The sequence below is a fragment of the Porites lutea genome, chromosome 13, assembly GCF_958299795.1.
Source record: "Porites lutea chromosome 13, jaPorLute2.1, whole genome shotgun sequence".
Classification (NCBI taxonomy): domain Eukaryota; kingdom Metazoa; phylum Cnidaria; class Anthozoa; order Scleractinia; family Poritidae; genus Porites; species Porites lutea.
Window position 1 is genome coordinate 9,819,949 of NC_133213.1, and position 16,308 is coordinate 9,836,256.

Genomic DNA, 16,308 nt, shown 5'->3' on the forward strand with positions numbered 1-16,308 from the left:
GTGTAAACAAAGATTCGTCTATGCCATTGCAAAAACAATACCAAATGACCAGATACTGTTGTATGGATGGTTAATGCATTTGACATGAAGAAAAAACTTCAGTGAACCTATAAAATCATAAAATGCTTGAGATGAATTTTATCTGGTCAAAAAGAATGCTGAAAAAATTACTTTTTTAAAAAAGTCTTTGTGCCATTGTGGCTTTGCTAGAATTTATATATTTATCCCTCTACAAGCAGACTATCTCAACGTTATTCTTAAAAAAAACTACAAATTTCGGCTAAAAATAAGTTCATTGTTTGTTCATAGAAGTAAAGGATGAAATCTTACCAACTCAGATTTCAAGTCCCATCATGAAAATCGATCAAATTAAAATTGGTAACGTCAGCAAATTTTCCTTTTCGCCGGGACGACTGCTGTTCGTAACCTCCTCGGAAATACTTGGGAACTTTTTTAGCAATGAATCCTTCCTACGAAGTAAGACATTTATTTCTTATCCCAGCAACAAGAAGTATTCCATTACTATCTGTGATAGCGTACTCTCGCTTTGCCCAGTTCGTCATCTACTTCGTATTCAGCACCCTGCTGTTTAACACAACAACACAATTTACTGAAAAACGACTTCTTCTCGCCACGTTCTCGGGTCTTATCGGGATAGTCCGGATCGAGGTTATACCGTCGGCTCACATCCCTACGTTGTCCCTTTTTAGATCGCGCTGTGCGTCTTCGCTTTGCTTCTCTAATAATCTCATTCTTCTTCCTTAGAAGAGTTCCTGTACTATGTAACAGATCCACTCCCTCGGGCCTATTTTCTGTTTGTAGGGCGGAAGGGCTCTCTGCTGAGTCTTTCAAATCGATATCACTGTACGGTCGCTGATTATCAGCGCCATACTCGCCAACATCCACTGCCCTCTCCATGTAAAACGGAAAATCGGTCATGGTTTCTGCGTCAGACGTCAGCGGTCTCTCACTCGCCTTTTCTCTCGGTTTAGACAGAGTGAGGAATTTGATTTCATTTTCTTGTTCTCTTACAGTTTCCTCAACACGTCGCGCCTTGTTCATTAACGCTTTTTCACGGAGCTGTGAGCTCTCCAGGCAAGCCTCGAAATCTTTCTCTCTTTCTAAGGCGTCGCTGAGTTCATCTAGAGCCTCTGTGAGATCACTTTCTAAAACGATTATCTTCTGCTTGAAGTCCTCTGTTACTCTCTGTATCAAGTAAAATGAGACAATTGTTACAACTGCCCACAGTCAAGAGAAAGTTAGTTTAGGATGTGTTCTTGTGCAAAATCTTTTGGCGACACAAAAAAAGAAAAAGAATCAACCTTAGCTTTGAAGTTCCTTTGCTTCGCTATTGTAATAGGCCTTCACCATCTTTGCGCGTGCTTTAGGATCGACGAGATAAAAACGAGAGAGGTTAAGCATCATGTTCACGTCAAATGGCAAAAGTGAATTTGTACAACTTGACCAAATTTCCCCTTAACTTGTCGTTTAATGTCCATTATTTCTACACTCGAGTAGTTTCACGCAATTTTTTATCCGAATTGTTTCGAGCTGTTTTTATCTGCTCATTTTCTATTTTGAGAAATTCTCAACCCGAATCTAACGTTTGCCGTTAGCCGTATACGTGAAGCTTAAATTCTCTAGTATTTGCCAATACAAGTTATCGCGGTCGAGTTTGTTTATTCTAACAAAACGAGGTGACGGTTTAATTGTAATACAAATGTACACTTCGAGTTCGTTTGCTGTGAGGTCTACGGTCGATACTGCATCCAAATAAGTAACAAAGAACACTTCCACCTATAATTTGCCATTATCGTCTTTAAAAGTGATGAAAAGATGAAAAGTTGTTCATTTTGTGTTGTCTAGAAGAAACAAACTCGAACGCGATTTCCTGCACTTGCAGATTTTATCGCTTGTTTGCCCGCTGAGAAACCACGTGACATTGCTCTATCCCTTCAGTCCTTTAGGGCGAGTAAAGATGGCGGGTATCGTTAATGATTAACAATTAGTGGACGAGGTTGAGCAAAATATCGTGATTTGTTCGTGGCGAGCAGATCAATTATTTGCCGAAGCCGAAGACTGAGGCAAATGACTGATCTGCGAGACACTGACAAATCACGATATTTTGCGATAACCGAGTTCAACCATTGTTTTATCATTAGATCACCGAGTTTGTTTTTTTATTGAATATCTTTGGGAAGCGAAAAGATCTGCCATTTTCACGCAAGAACGATCGCAAAAAGGTGAAAAGCGTGGTTTAATTTACGCAGTAGCAAAGTAGTATTTGCAACCAAAAAAAGTTGGACGACACTGCGCATGCACTCCCACTCCACAGTGACTCACCTCCCTTTCTTTTTGTTCCATGTAAAGTCTCAGCTTTAAATCGAAGTTTTCTTTCTTCAGTTCTTGAATCAACTGAAAATAAATGATTGCAAAATTGAAAAAAAGCATCAATTTGCAAATTGAATTCTCAAACTACTTAAATAATAATAATTCATAAAGAAAATACAAAGAAAATGAATGTTTAATGAGTGTTTGGAAATCAGATGAAAAACTGCTTATTTTTGCATCCTTAATATCTCCTTCAAAAATCATTTTGTTTGAGGAGTAATATCAAGCGATCGACACAGTGTTTCATCACCAGATGAAACAGCTCGAAGGTCGTCAAAAAATACTGCGCTGCGCGTCGTATTTTCAACTCTCTTCTCGGTGTTTCACCTGGTGATGAAACACTGCGTCTCATGCCTGATATATTACATCAAAGATTCACGCCTTTTTGTTCAACATGGACGCAGTCTCTAAGTTACTTTTTCGCTATTATTATAATTATTATTATTATTATTATTATTATTATTTATTGACAACACAGTTATCACAAGTCAGTTCCACTGAATTGGCAATGCCTCGAAATTTTACAGTGTTGACCAAACTCAAGAAAACACTGGATGAAATAAACAGTATTCGGGCCTTTCCATTATTAGTCCGTACAAAGGGGCTGCGTGACTAATAGATAGACTGATAGACGGATAGATACTGACTGTAATATTTGAGTCCCGCGTTCTTGTCTATGTATATCGCACATGTAGTTACTTTTGGTCACGTGTGGTTCTGTGTTACTAGACTGATAGTCTAGTTATCAAATAAATAAGGCGCCTTCTCTTGACTATTGTCAGCGTTGATCTTGATGTATGTTACAGTGAAAATGATTTTTCTCGGCTGTATGTAAAGAAAATTTTCGTATTCAGAGCAAAGATAGCCGGCTTTAACCTAAATATTTTAACATATCCCAACATCTGCCGAATGTAGGCTTTTGTACATTATGCTTTTGCTTCCCCACTAAAATGCTCCACCTTAATGCTCCATTTTTCCCACTAAAATGCTCGATCTCCCCAAAAAAGTCACTAAAATGCTCGGAAAATGCTCATTATACAAACGGTTTTTTAAAATTAATTTCAAAGTTTTCACTTACAAAAACGTGCAAGTGTTGCAAGTAACAACAACAACGTGTACAAGTTCATAAAAACAGCCAAAAAAACCCAGCTGTATTAGGTTTTTTGTGAGTTTTGAGTTTTAGTCTTCATTTTCTTTAAAAACGCAGGAGCTCGTGGGGCATGGGCTCCTGAAAAAAGTTGATTTCTATTTAATTTTCTCGGAAAAATTAATTTTCCGGGGAAAATGCCACTAAAACGCTCGAATAATGCTCAATGCTTTTGCCTCACTAAAATGCTCGAAAAAATGCTAGCATAATGCACAAAAGCCTAGCCGAATGTTGGATTCAACTGTACGTCTCTTGATGATCGTAGATCACGTCACCCGTGACTTCAACTGATTTCACCGCAGAGGAATTAGGGAAAATAGCTGCTTGTAAACTAATGGAAAACTGAGCACGTTTGTTATTTAGAGTTTTGTGTTCTTGTCCAAACGACATCGTAGATTTTGTATGGAATTTTCACTATTCACGTGTGATCTGGGGACAATGATGACTTCTGCTAAAGAGTGTCGCCATTATAATGACAGAGAAACCTTTATTTTAACATTAAGGTTATTCAAGTTTATCAAATTTATCGTCAACATTACAAAAGAAGAAAATTTGCATACTGCTCCGTCGCTTGATAAGCAGTGCTAATCTAGGCGGCTAGAGCAAATCTAGTCCTTTGAAACAAAGGTATTATTTTAATATTAAATGAATATAAAATTAAATTTTGTCGGGGTAGATATAAATAAATAATAAATACAGAATTTGTTTACGAGAAATTGTATGCAGTAATTAAATTTAAAACCTAGTACAATTAGAAGAGAAAAAAGAAATTTCATCTACATTAGTGAACAGTTATCACGTGCTCTTAGAAATGAATTGATCAAGCGTGTTTAGGCATATCCGAGAACAACGATACATTAAGCTTGTTTACAAAAATAAAGTTCACAATAAATTTAGTCACTTTTTTTTCAGTCTCTGAAGCGTGATAGGTACACCAACATCATCATAAAAGCACAGATCATATTTTTAATTCCTAAAAATTAATTGCAGCTCTGGATCTATTTTTACGCCAGGTTGTACAAAAAGAGAAAAAAACGAGACAAAACTTTCGGTTTCTATGAAATTGCAACTTTGCAGTTAGTTATATTTAGATGAGGGACAAAAAAAGAGAGACTTCATTGAAACTGGATTGAGCTTTGATCTTTTTCGAACAGTTTGGAGCACATTGCTTTATGTGAGCATGAGCAAACTGAATGAATTTATTCATGAAAATCAATTAAGGAATCTTAAATATGTTATAAACACTTCGCCCTGGATTTCAATAAATTAAAAAAGAAAGAACGACATTGAGAAAAGTATATCATGCATGAAAACTCGCTTAAAAGATGAACCTTTGTTATTATTTTGACTCGAACAATGTTATGTTTTAACACAAAGGGCTTTTATATTACATATCGTTCAGTATTTATTCTGGTAACCACATAGAATCCACATTGTAGTTTAGTTGTGAGTTTCGCAACTTACGAAGTGGGTTCCATTTTCAAAAAGTCGAGTCTTGCCGGTTAGCAGCCATAAAACTTGTCTAGATTTTAGAGTTGTTAAATACATTATTAATTACCGTTTCGTGATCCTTGATGGTGTGGCTAGTTGAAGCTATAAGAAGAAATGTAATAACATATTCCATAATCAATATTGTTAAGTACGCTCAATTAAGGTTTCTTACAAAGAATAATTGCAACAAAGAGAAGACCCAAAACTGAAGCACAAGATGGCTTGACTTGGAAAATAATGAATTTTTCAATACATGCTATTTCGTTGTTTGACTTTCTTTCAGAACTCTTTTAACTTTTTTGAGGCCTTTGCAGTAAATGATTGAAGCAAAATACAGCTACACGCTTTCTTTAAGGCCTTTTTAATTTTACTTCTTGCATAACAATGAGGTCACTTCGCCTTGCTATGTTGATCAAAGAAATCTTTCCATTTTCTGACCAGAAAATTCTAGAAATAATCAAAGAAATCATTGGACTTTCAAAAATATACTTAGAAATTTGAAGACATTATGTACTGCGATTGAATATTTATAACTTATATTATATTTCCTCGTACGTACTGAGTTATATTATAAACAATAATCAAAATTCAAACATTGCTTTTAAGATACTTACGGCTCAAAGCCTCCAGTTGCTCCACGCTCTTATAGCTCAGCATTTTAGCCTCGCGGTCCTCTGTCACAAGACCAAAAAAAAAACATATTTAAACGTTTCATACTCACATTATTTCAAAAATGATTTTTTAGGGGAAATCAAAACCAATAGACGTCCTCTAGGAATCAATATCGTGGCATAAATGCAAATTATTGAATCATGCTCTAAAAAGCGTGTTGAAACTCATATTGATCTTGCAATTTCCCGCAATAAGTTGCCGCTAAAATCTTGTCTGCATCCATGTTTAGGACTTAACGATTTCGAAAGTGATCTAGTGTGGTAATAAGCCGGTAACAAATGAAATCGTTCTACTCACAATAAATCTGCGATTTATGAGACCAACACAACTTGCTCACATCACTAAACACACAGTTTGAATCGCGATGATATTTAAGAACTGGCCGAACTATATCATATCTCGTGAAAAGTCGTCAACGCTTCGCCGATTACTCGCTCAACGAATGTCCCGTTCGCCTCAGATTTCGAAACAAATCAGCTGGAAGATCTCAAAGCTCACTAATAGAAATTGTGGAATTCCTGAATATTTTCAAAATAAAGCATGACCCTAAAGGAATAATTAAATATCATAATTATTCCGCTCCCTTGCTTGGCCAATCGCGTGCTCGTCAGTTTACGATGTAATTTATAAAGATGACGGAAAATAAAATAGCATTCTGTCATTTCGGGGTTGTTTAAATCTAGCTCATTCTCCGACCCAGCTAGAGCAACCAAACAATCGAGCACGTCTTATGATTTAGGACAAAAAAAATCGCTGGGGTTCATTTTCCGACAATTGTGGACTAATACAGCGCCATCATTCAATAGAATCTATTTTGAGAATATGTGTAGAAAAGGAAAACTATAAATTGCCAGTTTTCGAAGGAACAAGGTAGCAAAATAGTGTTCCCTCTTCTTGAAATTGTAAACAAAGGGTTTTTCGACGGAGCACAGGCCAAATTTTATCGTTTTGAATCAAAGCGGAATATAGCTTTTTGCTTCGTATACTCTAGGATGAAGAAATAACAGATACAGACGTAAAACTGCCATGTTTTCGATCGAAGTAAAACGGGGTGAACGTTCGTTTTCGAAAGCTACTGAAATACGACGATACTTAAAATGGGAAACAAGGATTTCGTTTCCTAAAAGTAACGTAAGGATCTAACCGAATGAGAAATCTACTCGATATAAAAATACATTGATACTCATTTCCTATCGTAAGTTGTTCTCAGCTAATTTTAAGAGATGATCAAATGTTTTAAAGTTTCGAAAAGCGATGAAATAACTCTCACCTTTAGAATCTCCCATAATTTACAATCGACAAAATCCTCGAGTATATATAAATTCCAATTTGGCTGGAAAAGATTCGTTCTTGCCAAGCCTAGCCCAACACTGTCTTTGACTATGACGTAATATTGATTCTGTTTTCTCCTCAGAACAAGTTTTGTGCACGCAAATGTGGGATTTTTATTTCTTAATCAATATCGAAACCTCGAGTTTTAATGTATTCGTTTCATATTTTCAAGGAAGTCATGATCATTATGTCACACACAAGAAAAACACAGCCGGAAATATTCCGCCTTATAGTATTTACTGGTGAATTAAATAAGGGAAATAATTCGGGCGATAAGTTACAATGTATCGATTGGGGCTTATTTCTTAGCCACCTTGGTTTGCAATGTGGTTAGCAAAGAAATTATAAATATTATTATTTAAAACACAGCTCACATGCCGGAGTCCAAGCAATTTTAATAATCATTCGAATTTAGAACGTGACACTATGCCAGAAACTCCAGGTGTATTTCAATGGAGCGTAACTCCACTTTTTTACGTGCGAGTATGTTATGAAGTTTCCCAGAGAATTATTTTTGAATATCACTCTTGATTACGATTAAAAGTTGCTTAGTATAACTTTTATTTACAATTACTACTTTTGCGAAATGACTATAACAGGCAGGAATAATTATTTAAAAAATCATTATAAAGCTGCTTTTACAGCTTATAAATAACTATTAATAAACTCGGCAGTTGCACCACACTTTAATTATAAAATTTTTCGACTTTAGAATAAATTCGAAGCATTCTAAGTGATGAACTCTATACAAATATAAGTGCTTTGGGTTTTGTTATTCAAAACTTCGGATTAAGTTAGATTAGAGAGGCTAAATAATTATTCTACGACTTGAAAAGTGCCAAAACAGCAATTGTCATAATACTAGTTTTTATCCACTAAGAGTGAATCAGTTTTACTAAAACTGCCTTCTTTGTCTGTAAATGGTCAAGGGATTGTAAATGAAAAATAATTATAACAATAACGTATAAAACTATTAATGAATAATGATTGTTACTTTTTTTAACGAATCAAGTAGTACGTTGTGGCAAAAATAGGATTTTAAGGCTGCATTACATGTGTCCCCTGATCTTATGGAACACTTTGTCTTCTCTTCATCAAAATTAGATCGTGTAGGAGGTCTTTACCAACTATATTTACCTCCAAAATAAACCTGCCCGTTACCAAGCGTCTAAATTTGCATATAAGTTTGTTTTCGATTGATATCACGTTGATTTGTTCAAAAGGAGATCGACTAAATGGCTAGAAAAGACAAAAAATGTACATTTACGGCAAAATATTCATTTTACTGCGAACTATATTCTAAGGAATCTCCAAATTGTTAATTTAATATTACGTCCTTAAGTAGATGCAATTCAAAATTCAACAACACAAAAATGGATGCAGTCGCTGTAATAATTAAAACTAAAAATGATTTTCCGGACAGAAATTTAACTTTGACGTAAAATGAGATAAAATGTCGTATTTTCATCACGGCTTCCGCGTTGCAATTCCACTGAAGCGAAACGAGATTCAAACAACTACGTATGTACAGCACACGCTTTTAGTTGCGAACAGAAGTATTTTCGAGAAAAACCGAGTTAAACAGGCGACGGCAGCTGAGGAGAACTTTGGAATTAGATTAAGAAAGAAGAAAGCGGTCAAAACAATCTTTCAGAGTAATGTATTACTGAGATGGTTGTGAAACTAACTCGGTACAGTAACTACTCGATCGGAAGATCTAGCGCGTGTCCTGAAAAGAGGAATTATATCAAATATCACTCTCAAACAATCAGCGGCCGTATTTCCCGGGCAAATATTACACAATATACAATTTACCCTTTCTCATACCTGAAGAAAATGCCATGCGAAAAATATTCAGATCTGCCTCAATGTCAAAATCTCAAGAATTTGATTTCATAATGTTCTGGTCCTCACACGGCTTTTCCCCCCTTTATTCTAACAGTTAAATTGTAAACTAATGCGCGGTTGGCATGAAATATTGATGACGGTTCATACGAATAAATAACCTGTTACGTTCAGCGTTTTTAGCCAATCAGCGCTCGATTTGACAAAGATCCTTTTGTTAACCACACCAGCTGAGTCAATTCCTCGACGCCATGAGGATTGCTGGGAACTTTGAACGTCACATGGATTATTTCAGTTTCTCAAGAATACAAATAAGCGGAGTCATAATTACCTGGAAATGTTCATTCTAGATCTCCAACTGCGTGCACGTGGTGTTATTAACACAAGCTACATTCAAGTAAATCTTCAATGCAAGAATTTCTTCTCTTTCCGAAATAACAAATACTCCGGACAACCAAAGACACTCTCAATGAAAGTAAAATTAGTCTGCAACTTATAACAACATTGGAAAGCTTAATGCTTCGGTTCAACTTTCTGTGACAATCAAAATGAATTAATGAATGGGAAATATTTATCTTGACTTAGCGTATCTTGGAAACAACGTTATTCGCTTAGCATGTGCTACGGTTAGTATAAATTGCACGTCTACAACTGAAAGCGGATCATCGCTTAACACGCGCGGCCCGTTACTCTCTACTTTCTGTTGAGACGAGCATACCTTAAATGCAATAAAATTACAAACACTGGCTGAGTGGTGAAAAAAGACTTAGTAAAAACGGGGTTGATTCCTAGGTGAATCGCACTCCCGTTATCATACTCTTTTAAGCACTTATAAAACGTGAATCGCACAACGCTCTATTCTATATCACACAAGGGGGATTTGCTGTGAAAATACCCGCTATTCATATCGTTTTATTGTAGGATTTAACATCTACTGGTTTATAGTAAATGTCCTGCTCATACATCAATTAGAAGACTGCTAGTTTAAATCTGTCCACCTCAGTAACATTAGACTTTTGAGGTTTGAATAAACGTTAACGGTTCCGGCTACAATTAGTTTCTTCTCTATCATCGAGGTATAATTTTCAAATACAAGAATGCCTGTATGAAATTGTTCTCATAGACTAAGAAAATCTTCTAAGAAAAAGTCTTTAAGGACCTAACGATGAGAACAATATTATTTTCTTCATTTAATTTGTTGTATTCTCCTTAGGAAAAGAATATTACGTTGCATGGTGATTTCTATCGGTAAATTTTGTTGAAGCATGAGTCACTTACTCCTTCAAAGTAAAGGTGATGAAACTTCTACATCCCAGAATACAAGAAATCAACTAGTATCTTTTCCTTGCTACGCGCAAGCAGACCACAAAGTCATCTGCCTGTTTTAATTACCGCTCAGTTAAACACAACATTGCCACGAAGTCTAAGATTGAGTAACACTTCAATATCAGCATTTTCGTCAAAGGTGATCAGAGTATAGGGGAAAAAATCCCTACTATTACGTTATATTTATTCGTAGAAACCTACCCAGTAGTCCTAGATTTTCCATCAATTCAAAGTGCAGGCATTTCAAAATGTACCTATGTTATCCAAAGACTGGTCAACAGAGATTTCACTGACTTGAAAAGAGAGGACCTGGAAACTACTATCAGCGATGGGTTGTGGCAAAAATGGACAACTCAAAATGGGTTGTAGTCTTCACTTTATAAATGCATGAAAAAAGTCTTAGTGATACAGAAAGGAAGGAAGAAACTGCAGAATAAAATAGAGTGTGCAAGACTTGAACACACACATCATTTGATTAATTTACAATCCACATACGCATCAACTACACCATTAAGAGCAAATTGCCCACGCTATTTATTTTTAACGTATTTTATATGGCATCTGAGATGAAGCTAACCTTTTCACTGTCCCTGGCTGCTAAACACTATCCTTAACTCTTCCGTGCACAACTAGTACAAGTCTTTGATTTTCAAACGTTTCTAATAATTTGGCGTTTTATACAACGGACGTTAAAGTCGTCAAGACGCATCTAACGTTTGACATGTTTTAGAACAGGACGACGTCTGAACATAACGACGCACTTATCTGGACGTTTAAGTCGTCAGACGTTAAATGCGTTTGTCTAAGCCGTCTCAGATGACGTTTTAACGTCTCTGGTATAGAAACGGCCAATGTGCCCGATAAATGGTTCTCTGAGACCTTCTCTGAGTCCAGCTGCAAACACTGGAAGCGATTGCACAGTTTTTATTTTTCTTTTCTTTTCCGTTTTCTTCCTTGCTTTCCTTCTTTGTTTTTTTTTTCCAAGCACACTTTTGTAATTAATTCGTGGTGAGTGCTTGACAGATACTTAGTGCTGTGTGTCTTAATTGCCTTCTTTCAATTAAATCTAGCGCTTAATACCTTTTTGGTGACTTCTTTCTTACTCCTATGATAATTTAACAGCTCTCCTCTGCTCTGATCTCCTCATGGGGACCAACCTCGTCCCCAGGGCGCTTTTCCATGGCTTTGGAGCCGAGTGGGCCGTGGGGCGAGAAAACGCCACACCTGTAAAGCTAGGGAAAAGCGGCCTAGGGACGAGGTTGCATGGGAACCATGATCATAAAAACTTCTTATAGGGTACTGGATGGCGAAAGAACTCCTGTTTCGCGCTCTCAGGGGGCTTTGCGAAAAATTCCTCCTTCCATAAGCTCTGGAGAAAGCTCAAAAGCGGCTTTTTTCTGTAGCTGCGATTAGTTTAGCTAGCAGATATCGATTTGCTAAGGGGGGACAGGGTCTTTTCCAGTCTCCCTCCGTTTCTCGTCCGATCCAGCCAGCTTCACCAAAAAGAAAAAATCAAATGAAAGAGGTATCAAATCCCAGCCCAAGTCCGTGAAAATAAATATCTTGCCAACTAAGTTTCCATTGCGCAAAAATTTTTTGGCGGAACACCTTCGCCGGGACCCCTGCCCTTTGATGTGACGCGGTATAGTAGAGCAGATATGTGCTTGAATTGTTCACTTTCTGTTAAAAGCATGAAATTTGGCTAGATGATAGTTTTCAAGGCCCTAAAAAAGATAGGATATGGTGTCCGTTAAATGCGAAAAATAAGAGTTTTAAAATGGCGGCCATTTTGAACCGGAAGTGACATTAACATTTTCTTTTTTTGATTTTCATTTTCTGAATTTTAGCAAGTTGGATAAGAAAATGTCAGGAAATGCCGAAGGCAGCTGTATTTTCATACAAAGAGCTATTATTTCAAAGCAAGTTGTCTAAAAAAATTGAATAGAGATGATATAACTGGCAGCCAGCTAGACCGGAAGTAAAACTACCCGAGTGGGAACTTTAAACTTCTTTTGTGCCTGCTAGTTTTCTTTAATATTTTCTTTAAATCTAATTTATACATTCAATTTACTATTTTCATTATGTATAATCCGTTACTAAATTTGAGCCTACTTTGGCTATGATACAGAATATCGAAGAAGAACAGATGATATCTCAGTGACCTAATGACTTGATACTTCATGCAGACGAGTGCTTGTAATAGAAACGAGAGTTTGGGATTGCCTTTCACGATTGTCACTCTTCTGGGAATAGCCCTTCTTACGAGCGTACTTGACTAGTTCCACCCTCAACTTTCTAATTTCTGACAGTGGTATGCAGTAAAGTCGCCACTCTCCTCTTAGAAATTAAATATACAGCCCTTGTCTTGCAGACTAGGAACCGAGATGCTTGGTAGCAGTGCCTGCTGACTCCATATGTGGCCAGCATGGTTTGCCGTGCCCTTGAAAAGTTTAAGTAATGCAGGCCGGATCAAAGAAACTACTTTTGGCTTTGTCAGTTGACGGTAAAGAACTACTTTTTCTATCGTATAGAAGAACGTGTAAGCAAAAGAAAACTCCGATTATTTCTAGAGGTGACCAGAAGTATTCACCTTGTCACATCCTGTGAATGCATGGAACGGAGGAAGTGCAAGTGCAGCATTTTTAGTAAATACGCTAGCAATCTCGTAGGCTGCAAGGTAGCGTAGATGTACATCAGTACCAAGATATATGATAGGGAAGCTAACTTGGCTTCATAGTAGGGAAGCTTCATAGGTAGTTAGAACGGAGAGTAGACTCAACGAAAATGTCTTGGACACAATCAACATAGAGACTTAACTTATATTTTAAAATATTATATCTTAAAAGAAGGGAATCTGCCTTGTGTTGCGTAACAATCAATGCTTTTCAACACTTACAAATTCGTCAAACTGATCTCTATACATTTCCGTAAACGGATAAGTTGAGAGAATTTGATAAAAGATCAAAGCTTTTTCTCTTAGGTGATCATTTAATAATTCTCATAACCTAATCTCTTGACAACATATGGATATTGTCAGAAGAAAATTGATGTTGGTCAATTTCCTATGCTTAAAAATGTGAATCATTGTTTCACATTTTTTTTAAATTCACCACTGAAATGAATTACTTTGAATGAGTTGCATTTTCCATTTTATCCCGCTTTTACTTTTCTCATTTAAACGCTAATTTGTAACACAGTTGACTTTTTTTATAAGACATAAATATCCGGGAAAAAATAGAACAAACAATTTCGTCGTCATTTTGACCTTAACATGCCAAATGTCGTGTACTTTCGGTTAGGTGATATTTACTTCCGGTCAAAATGGCGACCAATTTAGTAATAACGCCAAAAACCGGTTTAACAGGAAAAATTTGCGATGGCACCGATATCACATAGTAGACACGATTAGTTTATATAATAAACAATTTCGTCGTCACTTTGGTTAAAAAAAAAATGCTTAATTTTGTGTACTTTCGGTTAGATGATATTTACTTCCGGTCAAAATGGCGGCCAGTTTAATTTTCACTCCAAAAACCAGTTTAACAGGCAAAATTTGCGATGGCACCAAATCACATATTAATAGACATAAATAGTTCTGTCATTCCTGAAAATTTGGTGCTTTTAACAAAAAGTGAACAATCCGGCCCCAAATCTGCACATATCCCCCCCGCTAGTAGACTGAAAAACAGTCGGTTTTTTTCTCAAAATCAGTAAAGAAATCGGTAAAGCGTGGCGTAAGAGTCTTACGCGAGCCTCGCTCTCTGTTTTCAGCCTCATTCCAGACCTTTTGTTTGACTGCTCGCGCGTACTTGAATACGCAAAAATACGGACTGTTTTGCAGTCTAAGTAGGAATGAAGCGCAAACAAGAGCCCGTCTCCCTTTGCAAACTCATGGTTGTTAGTAGAGTTTGATAACATTCAGAACAAGTTAAAACAACAGCTTTTTTCCAAGTTAATGTTTCAAATTCACGCTATTTTCTCGCACTCTTTCAGCAACATAATTGTTGGGAATAGCGTCGAAGCTTGAACTAGTACTTCAGCCCCTTATTTTGATTCTGATCAATAACCTGGTGCGGCTGGGTTCGGCTCTCTACTCTTCAGCAGTTTCGAGTTACTCTTGAGAGATCGTTAGTTCCGCGATTTTTTTTACGATGCACCACAGGCCGCCCAGACTCTGTGGGAGTTCGTTAGATGTTGAATTTATAAGAGAATGTATGAAAATAAACAAAACAAGTCCTAAATTCCATTTTTTTTTACTGTGGGTGTTTTGTTATTTATTGTCTCTTTGCTTCTAGAGCCATTTGGAAGCCGTTTTATCGACGTTTAAGATTTTGAGTTGTACTAACAGTAAGAAATAATCATTACAACTCAATCTTTTTTGCACGCATGATACCGTAAAATTCCGAAAATAAGCGCCGGGGCTTATATTTTTCAACGGCCCTTTTTGAGGGGCTTATTTTCGGAGGGGGCTTATATTCAGAGGGGCTTATCTATGGAGGGAAATTTGCATTTCAATATCGATTGGGCTTGAGCCTTATAGTTGGAAGGAAATTTACCGTTTTTGCTTTGTTTTACTTTGTATTTGAGGGCAATTTCCAAGTACAAGCCACCGGGGGGCTTATATTTGGAGGAGCGATTTAACAGAAGGTTTTTTGCGTTACGAATTTGGGAGGCTTATATTTGGAGGGGCTTATTTTCGGAATTTTATGGTATTTTTCCTTCACTTCCCTGTCCTCGATCATATCTCGCCCGAGATCACGCGCGGTCACCACGTGTTTACATCAAAGTTCAAGTTCAGTGCAGAAAAAAAAAGCATGTAAGAAGTAAGCATCGGTAATTTCCTTTTTTCACAACAGTTTTTGTATATTGTCAACTGGAAAGACTCAGGTAAAGACCTTTTCCCTCACCCTTCCTTTCTATCTTTATGATTTCCAATGCACGTACGCAAGATCTTACTTAATTTCTTTTGATACTCGCAGGGGTGCACACGTGTTACCTGGTGACTCGTCCCTTGACCATAAAATTATTATTATTTTTTCACTTTAATTTTAAAAACATTACTAAAAAACGAGGGTAGTGAGAATACATCGAATAATCGCTGAAAGGATTCAATGAGGCAACCTTAATATTTTGTCTACCCATGAAATTCTTTTCATACTAATAGCAGCCGCTGATTCAGACCTCTATCAGACTAGAAGCCAGCATCCCGGCTTACATAATCGAGCAGATTATCGCGCACCGACAATGATATACGGGAAGTCAAGGGAAGTGTGATAAATCATACAGCCAATTTCCCCACAGCACTGCGGAAACTAGTTTATATGCCTTGCCAGCATTAAGTAACTAAACCTCAGCGAGGCTCAGTGAAGAAAACTTAGTAAACTGTTTCCAGTAAAACATACGAAGCAAAATATACAGCAACATGCCCTCAATAAAAAGAGCGCAAATAATAATTTCGGTCTGAAGTCAATGGGAGCGCCGGTTTTGTCTGTAGATATTTATAAAATAGAGAAGCTAATTTAATACAAGAAATAGACAATCGGAAAAATAGCTAAAAATAGATTAATTAAGACGGCATTTACCTTCTAGCTTCCTCTCGAATTTAGCTCCTGGATGAAAAACATGAACAATTGAGAGCAATCGCCATTTTGATCAATGTATGATCCAATTTCAAATGGGTCAGCACGTATATATCTTCGCGGAAATGACAACAGTCAACATGTGACAAGCCAATCAATTATTAACTATTCAATAATACTTTATTTTCTTTGTTAACAGGATTATCCCTTATTCGCAGAAAACTGACTCTGTGCCAGTTTTATATCTTATTTGTCTAAGTCAGCAGCTTTTCCGGCGGAATACAATATAAAAATAGTACTCTCTTTTCTCTGGAAATGATAACCTAGTCATTTCCAGTTCTAAAACGGGGCTTGCTGAATGATACCGGAGTCTTCGAAGAGATATAAGAAAAGCGGTACGTTGGCAGAGCGAAAAAATCCCCCCTCCCAATCGATCGCCCCTCGCCTTTTCTTTTGACAGCAAAGTTAAACTGATTACTAGGGAATATCTGCTCACAGGCCAATTAAGGCGGTTGCCAGAGCTGG

At 36.8% G+C, this 16,308-nt stretch overlaps 1 protein-coding gene across 4 annotated transcripts; it reads right to left on the reverse strand.

The window, feature by feature from the left end:
• Positions 1–476: 476 nt before the first annotated feature.
• On the reverse strand, positions 477–15,886 carry LOC140923103 (uncharacterized). 4 transcript variants are annotated; one of them, XM_073373170.1, is made up of 5 exons: positions 15,787–15,886; positions 5,644–5,703; positions 5,097–5,131; positions 2,344–2,415; positions 477–1,206 (listed from the first exon to the last, which is right to left on the reverse strand). In XM_073373170.1, the coding sequence occupies exons 2-5, from the start codon at positions 5,684–5,686 to the stop codon at positions 523–525; spliced, it is 834 nt and encodes a 277-aa protein (XP_073229271.1). In that variant the 5' UTR covers positions 5,687–5,703; positions 15,787–15,886; the 3' UTR covers positions 477–522. The 4 variants fall into 4 exon arrangements, with proteins under 4 accessions (XP_073229271.1, XP_073229270.1, XP_073229269.1 ...); XM_073373169.1 differs by lacking the exon at positions 15,787–15,886 and adding an exon at positions 8,861–8,926; XM_073373168.1 differs by lacking the exon at positions 15,787–15,886 and adding an exon at positions 6,972–7,133.
• Between the last annotated feature and the right edge of the window lie 422 nt (positions 15,887–16,308).